General features: G+C 37.7%; 3 protein-coding genes and 1 long non-coding RNA gene across 9 annotated transcripts; 2 read left to right on the top strand and 2 right to left on the bottom strand.

The window, feature by feature from the left end:
- Positions 1 to 442: 442 nt before the first annotated feature.
- Mute (muscle wasted) lies at positions 443 to 6,848 on the bottom strand. 2 transcript variants are annotated; one of them, XM_071785549.1, is made up of 16 exons: positions 6,798 to 6,832; positions 6,213 to 6,726; positions 5,821 to 6,108; positions 5,404 to 5,675; positions 5,102 to 5,283; positions 4,798 to 4,997; positions 4,373 to 4,693; positions 4,105 to 4,297; positions 3,916 to 4,035; positions 3,105 to 3,755; positions 2,873 to 3,029; positions 2,219 to 2,777; positions 1,759 to 1,987; positions 1,051 to 1,648; positions 758 to 951; positions 443 to 664 (listed from the first exon to the last, which is right to left on the bottom strand). In XM_071785549.1, exons 2-16 carry the CDS (start codon positions 6,656 to 6,658, stop codon positions 614 to 616), a joined length of 4,461 nt encoding a protein of 1,486 aa, XP_071641650.1. In that variant the 5' UTR covers positions 6,659 to 6,726; positions 6,798 to 6,832; the 3' UTR covers positions 443 to 613. The 2 variants fall into 2 exon arrangements, with proteins under 2 accessions (XP_071641650.1, XP_071641652.1); XM_071785551.1 differs by having other exon boundaries at positions 4,105 to 4,249; positions 6,213 to 6,848.
- Positions 1,589 to 2,364, top strand: LOC139817478 (uncharacterized). The gene is made up of 3 exons (XR_011733239.1): positions 1,589 to 1,729; positions 1,801 to 1,877; positions 2,226 to 2,364. It is a non-coding gene; the product is annotated as an uncharacterized lncRNA (long non-coding RNA).
- A 650-nt stretch (positions 6,849 to 7,498) lies between the features above and the next one.
- Hira (histone cell cycle regulator-like protein) lies at positions 7,499 to 11,840 on the top strand. 2 transcript variants are annotated; one of them, XR_011733199.1, is made up of 12 exons: positions 7,499 to 7,942; positions 8,033 to 8,095; positions 8,220 to 8,330; positions 8,403 to 8,998; positions 9,110 to 9,391; positions 9,476 to 9,735; positions 9,828 to 10,380; positions 10,459 to 10,648; positions 10,757 to 11,041; positions 11,213 to 11,307; positions 11,398 to 11,627; positions 11,701 to 11,840. XR_011733199.1 is itself a non-coding variant. In XM_071785337.1 (11 exons), exons 1-11 carry the CDS (start codon positions 7,906 to 7,908, stop codon positions 11,518 to 11,520), a joined length of 2,595 nt encoding a protein of 864 aa, XP_071641438.1. In that variant the 5' UTR covers positions 7,499 to 7,905; the 3' UTR covers positions 11,521 to 11,704. The 2 variants fall into 2 exon arrangements, 1 of the variants encoding a protein (XP_071641438.1); XM_071785337.1 differs by having other exon boundaries at positions 11,398 to 11,704.
- Positions 11,812 to 15,184, bottom strand: Atg13 (Autophagy-related 13). 4 transcript variants are annotated; one of them, XM_071785339.1, is made up of 6 exons: positions 14,968 to 15,184; positions 14,294 to 14,861; positions 13,612 to 13,960; positions 13,192 to 13,375; positions 12,775 to 13,105; positions 11,812 to 12,553 (listed from the first exon to the last, which is right to left on the bottom strand). In XM_071785339.1, the coding sequence occupies exons 2-6, from the start codon at positions 14,447 to 14,449 to the stop codon at positions 12,341 to 12,343; spliced, it is 1,233 nt and encodes a 410-aa protein (XP_071641440.1). In that variant the 5' UTR covers positions 14,450 to 14,861; positions 14,968 to 15,184; the 3' UTR covers positions 11,812 to 12,340. The 4 variants fall into 4 exon arrangements, with proteins under 4 accessions (XP_071641440.1, XP_071641439.1, XP_071641442.1 ...); XM_071785338.1 differs by having other exon boundaries at positions 14,294 to 15,184; XM_071785341.1 differs by having other exon boundaries at positions 12,784 to 13,105; positions 14,294 to 15,184.
- Between the last annotated feature and the right edge of the window lie 1,488 nt (positions 15,185 to 16,672).

Here is a 16,672-nt window from a genome sequence, read left to right as displayed (position 1 = left end):
GACGTCGAATCGTACGACATAATTTCACTTTTAATTATCTTTCCTTCCTTTTCTCAAATATTCATCTTGGTGCGTGAAAGTTATAAATATAGTTGCATTATCGCGCAAGTAACTTCAGTACGCCATGTAATGCATAAAACAGTACTGCAATTTTAGGTTAACTAAGGTTAAACGTACTTAATACACAATCTCTGTAATCATATATATTAGGCGAATAGACATTTACGTTTCTAACACGTTCAAAGTAATTTTTATAAATTCTGCAGTCCAGTGCTAGAGAAAAGAACTTTACGAATGTTTACGAATGACTAATCAGTCTAATCACGCGTGTAAACGAAAGGAGCTTTTGTTGCACTCTTTACACTCGGATCGGATTTTTTGCACTCTCTGTACTCAATTCTTAACGCGCGCGCTCGCTCTCTCTCTCTCTCTTTTTAGCGGCAAATATATCCATCATCTTTATTAAATCATTACATATGCAGAAAATATCAGTGCAAGTAACAAATTTTATGTATAAATGTATATACATTAACGCACATAAGATCTGCTGATCACGTCCTGTTGTATTTTTTATTATAATATAAACGTACAAATCTATAACTTATATACGTATTTACATCATTTTCTGCAGTAAAGAAAGCAGAGTTTGCCATCTCTCTTTGACCTACAATAAAAAATTTAATTATTATTATATAGATGTGTGTGTGTGTAAAAAATTCATATACGTGTCGAATTATAAAGGTAAAAAAGCTATTACTTGATCGATAGTACGATTTTCTAATTTTTCACTGATCAATAGGAATGAATTTTCAGAATATTCCTTTTTGATACTTTGTAGTAAAATCATATCTTCCTGACGTGTCCATGGTTTGTTGTTACGTAAATCAGATTTCGCGTGCGTATTATTTTCCAGTGCTATTGTCGTAACCATTGTCCCTACATTTTTGTTACCTATATTAAAATTTTAAGAAGTATATTGCTTGAATATTATACTATATTTCTTCCATTATTTATAAATTTTAAGAGTAATATACGTTAAATAAGACTTACTTGACGTGCAACCAGTCGTGTTGATTATATTTGAAGAACGCTGCATTTTTGTACGTACTTCAGTACTTAAGGACGTATCTTGCATGGATACGTGCGTACAACTATTAGTTTCTGTTTCCGTAACGTCACTCGTTTTGTCTAGCTTTATAAGATCAAGCTCGTTTTGTTCTAACGAAGCGTCGCTTTCTTCATTCTTTTTTTCTCGTTTATTCTTACATTGAGATATACGCATTCTTTTATCTGCGCGTGCGTGATCTACAGTGCCGATTCTTTTTAAAATTTTTCTTTGATCTGCTTTGAGTGTAGTAACGTTAGCATTTCTTTTAGATTTTGTTAATGCCTTTTCGTTATCTTCGTTATCTTTTAACGGCGAGTATTGCTTCGTAGCGCATTGTTTCTGACAACGATCCTCGTGACTAGGATCGTTCTTCGATGACTTCCGTCGTTTTTTAGATGAGATTGGTGGAATGGCTTTGTCAGCAATTTTTAATGATATACGCGCTATATTTTCTAATTTCTCCCGATCCTCTCCGGGAAATGTAATTTTTGCAGGTCGTAATCCTTCAGGTGTTTGAAGATAAATTCTTCCATTGAGAAACTGTTTTAAGAAAGAGAAAATGAATACAAATGACGTGACGCGAACATATCTCTAATAAGGAAGACAGATACAAAAGTCAGAGTACGTAAACATTGTCATATAATACATACCCGCGTGCCACAGGCAACACAATGATCAGACGTATTTTTCAGATTTGCTTCGTCAGTCGTATGGCAGTCACATTTACAATTCTCCCCGCCATATGGATCTTCCTGATACGTTGCTGTCGGTACGTCTATATTCTCGTATAGCTCTGATGCGTTTTCAGTGTAAGTTGTATTTTTATCATAAGGTCCTAGCGGACATGTCATGTTTTCAAACATATGAGGTGCAAGTAAACTGGTAAAAATATCAAATACAATTCTATAACACGTGAGATTTCTTAATCTATAAATGATATAAATAGATTATATATAGGAAATTGACAGGAAATCACAGAATAAAGCCTAAACGAGATTACATGACTTTTTTCTTGTTTCATACATTAGAGATTTTGCCTAAAGCCGTGTTATACACGTAACAATATGTAAAATCTGCAATATTTACTTTTTATTTACATAAAACTATTACCTTTCAGGAGGTTTTGCAGTAGGTAGAACTTGCAAGAACATATCCATAACGAGTGGGTGACCTTTAAAAACAGAACTCATAACGGAGTAAATGTTTTCTAAAGTCATATGTGGATCAGACGAAAGTTGTGTAATTGCCTGCATCATCTTTGCTATCCGAGATGGTTGCTTAGTAAAATATATTTGTGCAACATGGACAAAATCATTCATTTTTTGTAACATGATATATTCTATAGATTTACCAATCATTGCGGCTTGATGCGGTTTTAAAAATAATAGAAAGTCTGTACATATTTCTGGATAATCTTGTAATTTTGTACAGACCTCTTGATATAGTTGGACTGTTAGTATATCTTTTTTACGTGCACTATCTTGTAACATCTGTTTACTTGCTGAACGTTCCTTGGACTCATCAGTTATGGACGCGTCACGAACAGGGTGGTTAATACTTTCTAATTTTTCACTATAATCCAAATATAACTTTATCACAGCTTTAAATGTTTCTGGATTCGTGGATTCTAATATCAAGTGCAGTTTCTGAAGATACGACGCTGCAAATTCTATAAAAATAGACAGATAAAAAAATTATTTTAAAAATAACGGATAACGTTCACTTTATTACACAATCACCTTATAACTAACTACGGTAACTTACTTGCTTCGCGTTCTTCTTCGGTCACGGGATTCTCAGATTTTAATAATCTTTTAATAATTTCTAATTCTCTAGTTTGTTTAGCCTTTTTCCTACTTACAGGATCTTTTATTATTGTGCTACTTGCTAACATTAATTCTGCTATTTCTTCCTCATTGTCCTATGTGGAAAAAAAAAAACACACATTTAGATAGATATTACTCAATATGTCATTTCAAGGCAAAATAGAACTCACAACTTTTGACGTGGAGCACGGTTCATCAATATTCTTATCTATGGTATCTTTTTCTTTAGATTTTATAGTACCGCACGTAGATGACGTCTTTGAACCTAAAGCTTGGGCCATCAATTTCATATTTTGGGCGCTTTTTGTTTTTGCTACGCGTGGGGTGGTCTTTCGTATTTGTGGTACGTCTGATGATATCTGTGGTGCGTCCTTGGATATTTTTGAGCTTCTAGTTAATATAGTATTTACGTTTGTATTATTTTTATCTAGTGCGTTATCTGTTTGCATTGGCTTTACATCTGAAGTCGTCGCTTTTAAGGAGCAAAACGTTGCGTGCGCTTTATACACTGCCGTTTTCCTTTTATGCACCTCCGTCGTTTGTACATTATTATCAAATACTTTTTTATCGCCGCTATCATCGACGTTAGGATTTTGTTTATTAGACGTATCAATTTTAGATGAAGTTTTGGGATTTGAAGTTGCAGGTAATATTTTTGGTAACATATTTACAACTGGATTCCGTAAAAGATGATTATTAGGGATACTAGGATAAGACTTTATTATTGCGTTTATATCAATCCCTTCCTTTTCAAGTGAGAAGTTCGTGTAAGAATCAAATATACATTTACTTTTTGTCAACGTATTTTTGTGCTTTTTTTGCTGTAATAATAAATAAGAAATTAATGTGTAATCATTTCTTTACATTAAGTCATTAAGCTGTTACAGCTATGTTGTACATGTAATGCAAGTATTACATGTCAAATAACGTATAGCTTTCTGCACGTAAATATATAAACAATATTATACGTGTTATACTTACAAAATACATTTGCCAGTTTGGAGGTAAAAGTTCTCGTGGTTGATCTTTTGGAGCTTTCAGTTTACTTTCAAGCATTATATAATGTATTATTCTAGGAGCGCAACCTTTTTCAAAATAATGCTGCAATAACGTTCACTTACGTATATTTGCGATATAAATCTCATAACATTCAACGCAAATATTCAATACCTTAATTGGATTTTTATCTTTGGAAGAGCGTTGTTTGTTAATATGATTAAATATTCCTTTCGCATCTCTGCATGGTAGCAAATAACAACCAATAAGTTGAGCTGCATCAAATAATTGCATTTTCTTTGTATGAAACTTTTTTGATCTAGACATAACAAATGGTAAGAACTGTTCTATGCCCAGTGCAATTAAACTGGAAAAGTCATATTGAAATAGAATAAAATAAAAATATTTTATATATAATATACATAACGTTGAGTATACTTACGTTTCTTCCGATTTCAAATATGCGGATTTTGTGTATTTTGCGTATTTAACATTTCTAAAAGGTATCCGCGGTAGAAGTTGTGGATACATAAGAGCCTTGCTTTCGACAAATACGTTCTCTACGTCAGGGAGAAATTGTTCGGTATGTCTCCACTTCGTGGCACGATATATTTCAGTTGTAGCATTTTCATTTGTTACGTTCTTTTTGAAGTTTGCATAAAACTTGGTATCATTAAACTTATTTTCCCAAGTTGATACCACGTTTAAAGCTGCTTCCAAATTCTTTGCATTAAATGCGGACGTTGGCCCAGTACTCAAATTTCTAATAAATATCAATACGTTCTCATAAGAATTCACGATTCGACTGATTTCGTACACGATATACGCTGATATATATATATATATATATATATATATCCATCGTACCTTAAACTATTCAAGTTTTCTTTACACAATTTTGCCAGCGAATGATATTTTGGATGCATGTAAGTCATAACAAAATGTTGTGTCATTAATTGTACATGTTGCTGAAATTGCGTCGCTAATAGAAGACGTTGTTCAGGTTTCACCACGTTTGGTAGTTCATATTCTGCCAGTACTGGCAAAAGATGTACCGCAGAGCACGTCTGAAAGCATAAAAAGCACAAACTTGACGTACTATAGCGTTCTCTTAACGTTTCTTAAAGTTTGCGTTCGCGTTTATATTCTAACGTGACATACGTTTTCTTACCATAGCATCACTTTCGATCGGTGGTGTTGTCGTACCTAGAACTTTCTTCTTTCTTGAACTTTCAACTTCTTGGTCTTGTGTCGAGAACATAGGAGTTAATTCAAGTAATTCTGCAATTAAATCATATTGCTCCTTACGAGGAACTTCTACTGCTCTATCTGTCCTAAGCTCTTCCTTGTCCACTAGTAATATTTGTTGAAGTTAAATATATACGTTTCACATACAGAATATGTCAAGAGAAAGAAAATAAAATATGATAAAGGCGACGTCTATCATTCTATAATCTATATAATAATACATACACAAATCTGTTTCATCTTCCAAGATGTTATACTCCGGATCTGCTTCTGGATCATCTTCTATGGCTGGTTCTTGCGTCAAAGGTTGCGTGAATTCTTTCAAAAAGTTATCCCAATCTTCATCAAGTTCACAATCCCAATCGTCAGTCATATCGGCAGTTATATCAGGTGGTATAAATGCTTGTTCTATTTCCTCCAAAGATGTTTCGCTTAAAGATAGCTTAGAGCGTGTTCTTTGACCAATACTTTCTTCTTCTGTCGCAACATGTGGAATACTTGAAAATAATATTTATCATGTATTATTAAAATAACGTGGTAAGAGATATCTTACGCAAGCAAAAATATTAAAAAAATATATATGAAAAATAATACAACGTCCATTCACAAACAAATAATATAATATAGATTTTTCACACATACGCAGGTATTTTAAAAATTCCTTCAGAATCATATTGTATATGAGATGACATTTGTTCGGAAAAAGCTATATCCTTATTATTTGTTGACACTGATAACTGTGACTCAATATCACTCGCTGTATTTTCCACTTCTCTATCATCGTCACTCTGTTTATCATGTTCAGGATTATATTCTTCATCGGATGAATCTTCCGGTAATTCCTCCTGAATCAAAGCTTGCACCTCTGAGGAAGTTTTTTGCGCTGTAGTGATGGGCCATGGTATCGTGACTTTTGCAGCAGCTAATTTTCTATAAAAAAAAAAAAAAACAAGGCAAGAATTACATACATTGCAAATACGTATTACATATACAAATAACAAGATTAACGATCTCTAAATACGACAACGACATACTTAGCTTTAGCTCTCGTGAGTTTCGGGCCAATGTTAACGTCGTTTTCTGTATCTTGAAGACATTTTTGTACCATTGTCATTAAGTGTTCATAGGGGATTACGTGTTTCATAATATTTTTAACATTAGTGGCAGTTAACGTGGTTTTGGCAGCTTTAGCATCGAGTTGTCTCTCAATCTCCTCTTCCATTTCATTGAGCATTGATGCTTCTTCAACAGCTTCTCTCTTATGCTTACTGGACGGTTCATAATTATCCACTTCGGATATATCGATTTGTAGATCTGCATTTTCGGAATCGGTCGAGTTCTCGTTATTAACGTCATTAAAGTCAAAATTAATTGAAAAAGACAGATTGCATTTCTTGGGTGACTCGGTAAAGGAAACGGAGGATGTTAACGTGTCGGTGTCATTCTCCACAGGCTTATTGTTATTTGTAGAATCCTCCATTTTAATAAAAATAACTTTTCATCAAAGCTACAGTTAATTATATAATTTCCAAGTGCGATTTTCTTCTCCTGGAAAATGTTAATATTTCGATCGTGCATGCCGTAGCAATTAAAGAGAGATATCTCAAACCACTTCTAACCTCTTTTGGCTCTTTTATTTAACCAGTTGTGTTATGTAGTGTCGCCATATTAGATAGGTATAATTACATATAGATAGAGCATTGGCCGCGTTTAGCAGACACAACTGTTGAGTTCGTCTTATCAATACTCTCCGTTGATTGGTTGGTTCTAAAAGTAAGAGCCAATCACGTTCGACTGCTACTCAGCAGCTTGGTCTGCTGAACGCGGCCATTGGCCGCGTTCTGAAAAAGCAGCTTGGGCCTCCTACGTCATGATCGTAAGGCCGTAAGAAAATAGACCAATCACAATCGATTATTCTCCTTGAGCTCGAAGAATAATCGAGTGTGATTGGTCTATTTTCTTACGGCCTTACGATTATAATTAAAGCAGGGCACACAGGCACACACATTTTTCGTAGAACGTAACAGTAAGGTTTTAGACCAATCAATCGCGTTGCTCGATTAGGTCGTCTATTACCGTAGAAGTAAGAATCGAGCAAACGCGCAACGCGATTGGTCGAAACCTTAAGGCCCGGTCTACAATGAGTGTTGTAAGTCGTAAGTCGTAAGAATTGACCAATCACAGTTCATTATTCTCTCCTTGCGGTCGAAGAATAATGAACTGTGATTGGTCAATTTCTTACGACTCTTGCAACTGCGACTCATTGTAGATGGCCCTTTACGTTTTACGAAACTTAATTGCTCCTTTTGCGTCTTCAAGTTCTATTATTAAAATAAATTAATATGTAGCGATTTATCCAGACTTCTATCTTCTATATATCAATTGGATTCAACTCAACTACTCGCAGTGAACTGTTCATGATGATTATTTGATAGAATATGATAGAAAAAGGCAGATACCAGCCTTTACATAAAGCATCGCTACTGATTGCTATATTCGATTATTCGCTACCGATAGTACCGAGTGGCGAGTACCGATGCGACCGATGCTACCGACATGTTTTGTGTACGGCAGTCTAAGGTTATGTCTCGTGCAAATTTTTAAATTGTGCCGGGGACACGTTCTTTACGGGGATCAGTGAGGATTATATATAGTTCTAAGATGTAGCAAGATTTAAAGCGTGCTTATCAAGTTGTGACAGTTACGTAGTCTCAGACGACGAAAAAAATGAAGTTGGTCAAGCCTACGTGGGTTACTCACGATGGTTTGTGTTTACTGCTTTTGCACGATATCTCCAATCATTATAATTTTTTAATGAAGGATCTAACGAAGGTCTTATCATATTTTTCGCCAGGGTATCCGATATTCTCTATCGACATACATCCCAATGGAAAGAGATTTGCCACTGGTGGTCAAGGTATATATCTATCTCGTGTATATTTCATCTTTTAATAAAGATATATATGTGTATTAAGTTGGACGAATACACTAGAAATGCCACGAAAATACAAATAATACTTATTATTATGTTTGAATCGTAGGTGGCGATTCAGGAAGGGTTGTTATATGGAATATGGAACCGGTAGTTGACGAGACTGCTGAATTAGATTCTAATGTTCCAAAGATGCTTTGCCAATTAGACAATCATCTTGGTAAAGATTACGTTTGTTTATATTCGTAACCTCGTGACATATAATATATATATATTTTTTACTTTCATATAGCATGTGTGAATTGCGTACGATGGAGCACGGGTGGCATGTTGGCGTCGGGCGGTGTAGATAAGCTTATTATGATCTGGAGATTATCTGGATCAGGCGGGAGTTCGATTTTTGGTGGAAAAGCTAGCGTGGAAACTTGGAGATGTATCGCGACGTTGCGTTCACACGAAGCTGACGTACTCGATCTTGCATGGGCACCCCACAGTCCATGGCTGGCTTCTGCCTCAGTAGATAACAGTGTAATAGTATGGGATGCTTCCAAGTTTCCTGCTGTGGTCGCTGTGTTAAAGGGTCATACAGGTTTTGTAAAAGGCATTACTTGGGATCCTGTGGGAAAATACTTGGCATCTCAATCTGACGACAAAACGTTGAGAGTATGGCGTACTACGGATTGGACGGAAGCAGCGTTAATATCTGAGCCTTTTGACGAATGTGGCGGGACGACTCATGTGCTGAGACTTTCTTGGAGTCCAGATGGTCAGTATTTGGTATCTGCCCATGCTATGAACGGAGGAGGACCTACGGCTCAAATAATAGAAAGGGACGGATGGACACAGGATAAAGATTTTGTTGGACATAGGAAAGCGGTAACTTGTGTTGTAAGCATTACGTATATTTCTTTCTTTCTCTCTCTCTCTCTTAATATTATAAAGACTTTATCAAGTATCTATATGAGCATGTGTATACGTCTTTATATATTTTTTTTATAGAGATTTAATGGCAATATTCTGCAGAAGAAGCAGCCAGGTTCCTCTAAACCACAACAGTATTGTTGTGTTGCAATAGGATCGCGAGATCGTTCTCTATCTGTATGGTTAACATCCTTAAAAAGACCTTTAGTCGTAATTCACGAGTTGTTCACACATTCCGTGTTGGATGCTAGTTGGTCACCGTGTGGTCTTCGTCTCGCCGCATGTTCTTGGGATGGAACAGCTGTATTTATTGAATTTACTCAACAGGAATTAGGACAACCTCTCGATCCTGCTGAGCAAGTAAGCAGACTATACATATGCATCGTATTATTATTATTTTTATGTCTTTTGTAGACGTGATTATTCTTTTCTCTGTGTTTATAGAGTAGCCTACATGAACGATTGTATGGTAAGCCATTGGTTCAAGGAGGTTGTATGGTGATGGAAGCCCCAGAACTTCTTACGTTGAAACAACCGGCATCGAATCACGCTTCTCAAGTGTCCGCTGCTCCCACCATTCCCCCTGTCACTACGCCTGCGACTACTCCGGTTAAGGGACCTATCAATAAACAAATCGAAACGAGAACTTCGGACGGTAAAAGAAGAATCACTCCTATGTTCATTCCACCACCAGCAGATACAACGTAAGCTGTTAATATATCATTTTTATTTATCTGTTTATTTTAGTCTGGGACGTTGACCGTGAATCTCGTAACGCGTTTTTGTCACGTTTCAGAGATACAAATATCAGTAGTAGTTTAGGCACACCAACGTTCACGAGTAAAGTACAAACAAAGAGCTCGATTGTGATAGAAAAACGTAACGACGTTGTTGCACCCAATGTTACTTCGTCCGTAAAACCAGTTGCTGCCGACACTCCGGGATCCTCTCTTACATTAAAACGCAAGGAGCAAACGACACCGAAGGTTCACCATTCTTCGCCGAGTAAGAAGCCTAAATTCACATCTGACAGGACGATAGGTCAGATGTTACTGCCTCCACTGAAGCCATCCAGTTCATTGTCCCAACAAGCGGGTCATTATGCTGTGACTGTCACTAATAGTCAGGGCTTGGCTCATTTGCAAGTATTTAAAGGCACTGATTCTGAGCCGACATGGGATCTCTATTTAGGATATAGCGCTGTGGCATTAGCCGCATCACCGGCTGTGATTGCCTTGGGTTTGGAAGACGGAAGTCTTCACACATTTCATCCTGCGAAAGGATGTCGGCCAGCACCACCGTTAGCACCACCGGCACCTTTGGCGAAGGTTCATGCTGTTGGAAACGCGGTACGTTATTCACCGATTTAATCTTGTATGCATGTTTAATGTTCATTTATAGTTGTAAAAAAAAAAAAAAATTAATAGGTGATGGTGATATCGAGCTGTGGCGCGGTTCGCGTATGGGAAATAGGAACGACGTGCAGAATGATCGTTTCAACTTCGGCTGCTCATTTAGCAGCACCTGGAACATCCCTATTGTCATGTACTTTGTATAATGGAATGCCTCATGTAGCATTTACTAATGCACGAGCATACATATATCATAAAGATATGGGTATAGTAAAAACTCGTTATTTTTTCTTTTATATATATATATATATATATATATATATATATATATATATAGATATATATATAAAATCATTATATTTTTTGTATATAGGAACATGGCTGTTAATTGGTGATAGTCAAGACCCTGTGTGGCGATGGTCGTCATTCAGTGTACTGAGTACTTCCGGCAGTAGAGCACCTAGGGGACCTTTGTCATCACTACAAGAAGGGTTACTTAGAACCTCCGGGAATACTTTACCAAATCCGCGCGTACCACATAGCGCACCAAGCGTGGTTTCTTATTTAGAACAACAGTTACTCGCATCTAAAGCTCTTGGAAGCGCCCAAGAGTACGTTCATTGGCTCATGGCTTTGGTGTCATTCTTATTAACGCAAGGTACGCGTCGTGCATATTTCATTCTCATATATTTCTTGAAATATGAAATATAGGTTTCTGAAACGGGTTATTCATCTCATACTTATTTATAACCTTGTATAAAATATTAGGGCATACATAGGATGAGGGATCAAATCCGAAATTTGTTAATTATATCCGATATCTTTTTAGACGGTTTGGAGAAACGTCTAAGGCTTATTTTGGACGATCTTTTGGGCCCAAGTCACACGTCAGCTTCCAAAAGTACATGGGACTCTGTTATTTTGGTAATATTGCCTCTATATATATAAATCTTTAAATTATAAATTTAATTCACGTGTATAACGTTAATATTTTTCATGTCGAATGTCATATAGGGAATAAAAAAACACAAACTTTTGGGCGACGTACTGGCTGTAGTCGGTGGCCATCTTCGTTGGCAAAGGTTATACCTCGAATATTCGGAGCAGTTAACAGCACTGAGGAATCAAATTAATTAACGATGATTCCGTACAGTGCAACGTCATTATACCAAAAGCATCTCGTCTCTTTCTTTGGATAATATCTTTATATATTTCTAAAGACATCGTCATGGATATATATTGTAGTAAGACTGTACAGTTTTTATAACATTTGTGACTTGACAAAAATGTATGATAACAAATAAACACGTCTTGTAGATTAGCACGCATGGATCACTCGATTCCTCTCATCGATGATGCTATTCATAAGGATGACGTACTTTAGGAAAGTAATGTGAATGCGGATATAATGATTGTACAAGTTACAGATCACGTCATAATAATATATTTATATAGATCAAATCTTTTCTCAATATTTCTGTTCTTTGACGTATCTCTTTTATTACATGTACGTTCAATACGTTCAAACATCGGAAACGAATTTTTATGAGTCTGTAATCATTGAGAAATGAGTGAAATCGGATTTAATAGACTGAATAAAAAATTGATAGAACACTTCATACGTAACTTATACTTATATTTATCGTCTTGTCTTAGAATATTCAAGTGCACGTTACACTTTATACAAGCAATAAATTATATTAAGTAATCAGTTATCACAACTAATGTGTTTGCTCCGTTAATTGTTTTATACGTACATAAAATCTTTGCAATATATATATATTAGCAGAACATTTTGAGCGAACACACGTTTACTAAGGGTATTGAAGGAAAGATCATTTGTTTCACGTCTTAAACGTTTCGACATACATTCTGTCAACGTATTTATAATTTTTCAAAATCGTGTTCACGGCAAAATCGTGTTTTTGTTTAAATCAGTTCGTAGCAGAGTTCGGCCTTAATTATTATTTTCTGTTTGACACAAGGATGACAAAATGTCCTCGTAGTGTTGCATATTTGTCTCAAATGTTTCCAATTGTTTAGTAAGATCTCCCAATTGTTCCGCAAGAGTCCTTTCTTCCGTAAAGGCTTGCAATTGCGGAGCACTTTGACACTCTCGATAAAACGCTCCTACATCGCTATTGGTATTCGTGACGGCAAAAGGAGTTTTCTGCAACAATATTCGAAGTTTGTTTCATATACAAATACAGTACAAAATTTGCCCAAGCTATGAGAATAAAAATATTTTTCCTACAAATATATATGCATAAATTTTATTAAGTACTAGATGGAATATTGTTTCTCAATATTAGGCAACGTTCACACTATAACCGTAGAACATAATATAATAAATTATTGTGATATCATGTTTGGATTAAGAGCATCAATTACCAAATCTACCATAATAAAATCATCGTTGGCACTAGTCATTGAACAACTACTTCTTCTAGATCCGTTTTGGGATGCGCATTTCGAAGTCGCGTTATCATTATTAAGTCTTTCCGTATTTCCATTGTTGCTATCAGTTGTAACAGCTGCCCGTGCAGTCTTTGTCGTAGGTTCCACTAGTGATATTGGAGGAGGCGACGTTTGTTTGGGTGTTAATAACGAACTGAACGGTACATCTGGTATCACAAGGTCCTCTTCGTTGACAATGACAGGCTTGTTTATTACAAATGCGCCAACTTTAATGGTGTCGCTTAGTGCGTTTGACGTTTCCTCGCTGCGTATTTGATTTAAAGCACTATTAAGATATGTCTATATTTTTTTTATTGTACAAGTACTTTCAAATATTTCACATTTACTGACCTCTGTTGATATCGTGCGTGACGCGGACTCAAGTCTGAATGAAAATGATCGCTCTTAAGCATAATAGAATCTCGTCCCTTGTGAGTGGGTGATATAGTCATTTTTGTTCTGTAAGAGACTGACAGATGTATAGTGCCCACTGGAGTACACAATTGACCTACTCTTACATGTTTATAGTTATCACCTGTTATAAACGTGACATTTAATGAGAAACCATAAATGTTATACAGAAACGTAATAATAAATGTTATAAAATATTTAAATATATCAGGAAACGTAGTAATGGAAACGTAGAAACGTTGTAATACGCTTTATAAAATAGACAACACATTTTACTTCGTTGTAAATACTTGTGTAGCTTTTACATATAAATTTAAAAAAATAAGAAAACACGCGTCAACTTCTGGCTGATAAACTAACCTAAATTATGTAGCTGCGGCTCACCCATGTACATCCGATAGCACATGGTATAAGAATCAGGTCCTTGTCGTCTGCTCAGTTTGTAAGCGGGTGTAACTCTTGATACAGAAATCAAGGACTTTAACAAAATCCCCATTCTGTTATACACAGTATACGTTACTCGTACAGTTGGGTCACTTTGCTCTGGCAAAACACCGAGACTCCAAGTTTCCAAAACCATCTTGTCACCCTCCACTGTTTTCAGAGAAATTTCTATGCACAGAGGTACAGCTGAACTTACTATCTCTCCACATAACGCTCTCTTAGCGTCAGCCGAGACCTCTGGTAGTTCCTTTATCGCCAGATTGAACTACAACATCGGATAAAGATATACGTTTATTTAAACGTCCTTCGAATAACAAACAGTAGACGTATAACGGACTATGTGAACCATTCACGTTATTTGGTTTAATCCAATCGTTTGCTGCGATAGAGAGCTCTTTTTAAAAGATACGTTCTATAAGATATAGACAGCACTCTCACTGTCGTCACTGTACTCACTGCATCTATATATCCCGCCATCCACCTATATACACGTACACATATACATATTGAAACGAAAACGAAAAACATACAAGATAGATCGGAACGAAGATCAGCAGGGTAAAACCAGATAACGTGTATGGACTAGAGCAAACTTTACTTTTACCCAGTCGCCAGCTGACGAGTCTGGCTTGCACGCGGTGTTGACTTTCTGGCCCGACCTCGACTGCACTATGATCTGGGCAGCCCTCAGTGCAAGGTATTTGGTAAACTTCTCCAAATCCTTCTTGTCTTGCATGCTTAGCTGCGCTGACATTGTACACCGCTGCACGTATCAATCAACTACAGATGTTTCTCGAGCACACGAGAACGAAAGGTACGTTGTAGCATCGTAACGGAACAGCACCGCATCCTCGACACGTGTAACCATGTCTCTCTCTCTCTCTCTCTCTCTCTTTCTTTCACACCGTAGAGACCGTAGAGACCGTAGAGATCGAAATCGCGAGCACTTAAGCGCGGCCGGCGCGCGCTCGATATTCTTGGAGTCCTTGGAGCTCTTCGCACGGGCTTCGGAATTCGTAAGTCAACTTGAGCGCACGTACGACACGCTTCCTTGGAAACGTCCTCGGTAAAATCGGCATCGTCGCGCTGCGTGCACGCGCACGGCGGGCGGCGGGTGATGACCCCTCGGAAGTTGGGGAAATCGAATGTCCACGTTGCACGTTGATCTACGTCGTGGAAATGGTTTTATGTTTTATCGTGTCGTCAAGGGTCAGGAAAAAGAACAGATCAACAGTGAGATTTGACAGATTAAACTGATTAAAGTTCACTTGCGCGAAAAGGAGTCGAAAGTCGGAACACGCAGAAATACCAAACACCAAACAAGATTCTCTCGCTTCCTCTTTCTCGCGTGGTGATATCCCACAAAGTGCAAATCGATCTTCTTTTCTACCACGCAGCCACGCATCCACGTAAGGAATTAACGTAAGCGCGATGTGCGATATAGCCACAGCCGGGGATGCTCGCGAAATATTCTATAAATCGATCGAAAACGTACTGTCGTGTCTATCGTTGCTATGAGCGTTGCCCGCATACATACATATAGGGAGCTTTCCAGCAAGCGACACAAGTCGACAGTCGACAATTGGTCAATTGGGGAATTGGGTCTCGGCGGGGTCGATTGATTCTTGTATCTTGGGACGAGGTGAAAATTATAAAAGTGAGGAAATTCACTAGAGAATCTACAATTTCATTTGTCGAAATCTAGTAAATCTGTTCACTTTTGTAATTTTCACCTCGTCTCAAAATACCTCATTAAGCCTTGTGTCCACGATGCTAGAACTGCATCCGAGTTTTGGTTTAAGCCAATCAACTTTAAGCTCTCAGGCTGAGTTTCCACTGAGCGCGTCACGCGTCGCGTCACGACGCCGCGTCATGAGTTATCCAATCAAAACGTTTCATTTTATGACGTCATTTCCGACAAGATCTCGCGTCGGAAATGACGTCATAAAATGAAACATTTTGATTGGATAATGCTAAGACTCCATAGACGCGGAAACGCCGTGCGGTAGAGTGCGTTGACCAATCAGAAGGCTGCCGCAAGTCGCCTGCGGCAAAATCAAAATTTGTGATTGGTCAACGCACTCTGCCGCACGGCGTTTCCGCGTCTATGGAGTCTTATGGCTTCTGCCCACAGGACGCGGAAACGCTTGCCGCGCGGCAAGAAGCGACGCGGTAGCCAATAAACTTTTGGTTCTTACGGAAAAGCGACACGGTGATTGGCTACCGCGTCGCTTCTTGCCGCGCGGCAAGCGTTTCCGCGTCCTGTGGGCAGGAGCCATTAGCATAACTCATGACGCGGCGTCGTGACGCGACGCGCGACGCGTATAGTGGGAACGCAGCCTAATGCGTAATGCGGGGTCTACAATGGGAGTCGTAAAGTCGTAAGCCGCAAGACGTGACCAATCACAGTCGATTATTCTCCTCAAATTCGATTGTGATTGGTTAATTCTTGTGACTCACGACTTTGCGATTCGCATTGTAGACCCCGCATAAGTTGCGAGAACCAATCGCAAATCAGTTTTGTATTTCTGTTGAAGGATACAACATTATGCTATGCTTATGCAGCCTATGCAATATTGTGTGCGATGGCCTTTACAGTGTAGTTCAGCCGGGGGCGCCACCGAATCTTCTCGTCGCCAATAAGATCCGACTATGAATACCGGCCATAGTTTTAGATAATTTCATGTGTAGCAGCCTTTAGTATGCATCTGCGCTGAATGGTGTGGAATGGTATAAGCGGCTGAATTCGTTACATTTTACGCGTTTAGAAGTTTGGACTAGGCGTAAAAATTTACTTACGCTGTCTATTGCGGTGATAAGAAACAAAAATTTTCCATTCTGTCATGGAAATCAAATAGAAGAAGTATATACAATGCATTGATAAGCAACATTCGAGGATTTCGAGGTATCGTCGCGAGAGAGTTTCTTCCTTTTTCACATAGAAGAGTATAATGCAATGCATTGTTAAACATTCGAG

This window comes from Temnothorax longispinosus, chromosome 8, assembly GCF_030848805.1.
Source record: "Temnothorax longispinosus isolate EJ_2023e chromosome 8, Tlon_JGU_v1, whole genome shotgun sequence".
NCBI classification, from domain to species: Eukaryota; Metazoa; Arthropoda; class Insecta; order Hymenoptera; family Formicidae; genus Temnothorax; species Temnothorax longispinosus.
This window is presented reverse-complemented; position numbering and strand designations above follow the sequence as displayed.

Coding starts and splice junctions, on each gene's coding strand:
- Atg13 (XM_071785338.1), bottom strand. CDS start 14,449: ATGTCAGCGCAGCTAAGCATGCAAGACAAGAAGGATTTGGAGAAGTTT. Junction 13,106..13,191: donor CACGCACGATATCAACAGAG/GTCAGTAAATGT, acceptor TCAAATACGCAG/CGAGGAAACGTCAAACGCAC. Junction 12,554..12,774: donor ATTTTATTATGGTAGATTTG/GTAATTGATGCT, acceptor ATATTGTTGCAG/AAAACTCCTTTTGCCGTCAC.
- Mute (XM_071785549.1), bottom strand. CDS start 6,658: ATGGAGGATTCTACAAATAACAATAAGCCTGTGGAGAATGACACCGAC. Junction 952..1,050: donor CACGACTGGTTGCACGTCAA/GTAAGTCTTATT, acceptor ATTTTAATATAG/GTAACAAAAATGTAGGGACA. Junction 665..757: donor AAAATCGTACTATCGATCAA/GTAATAGCTTTT, acceptor TTTTTATTGTAG/GTCAAAGAGAGATGGCAAAC.
- Hira (XM_071785337.1), top strand. CDS start 7,906: ATGAAGTTGGTCAAGCCTACGTGGGTTACTCACGATG. Junction 9,736..9,827: donor CCACCACCAGCAGATACAAC/GTAAGCTGTTAA, acceptor GTCACGTTTCAG/AGATACAAATATCAGTAGTA. Junction 11,042..11,212: donor GTCATTCTTATTAACGCAAG/GTACGCGTCGTG, acceptor ATATCTTTTTAG/ACGGTTTGGAGAAACGTCTA.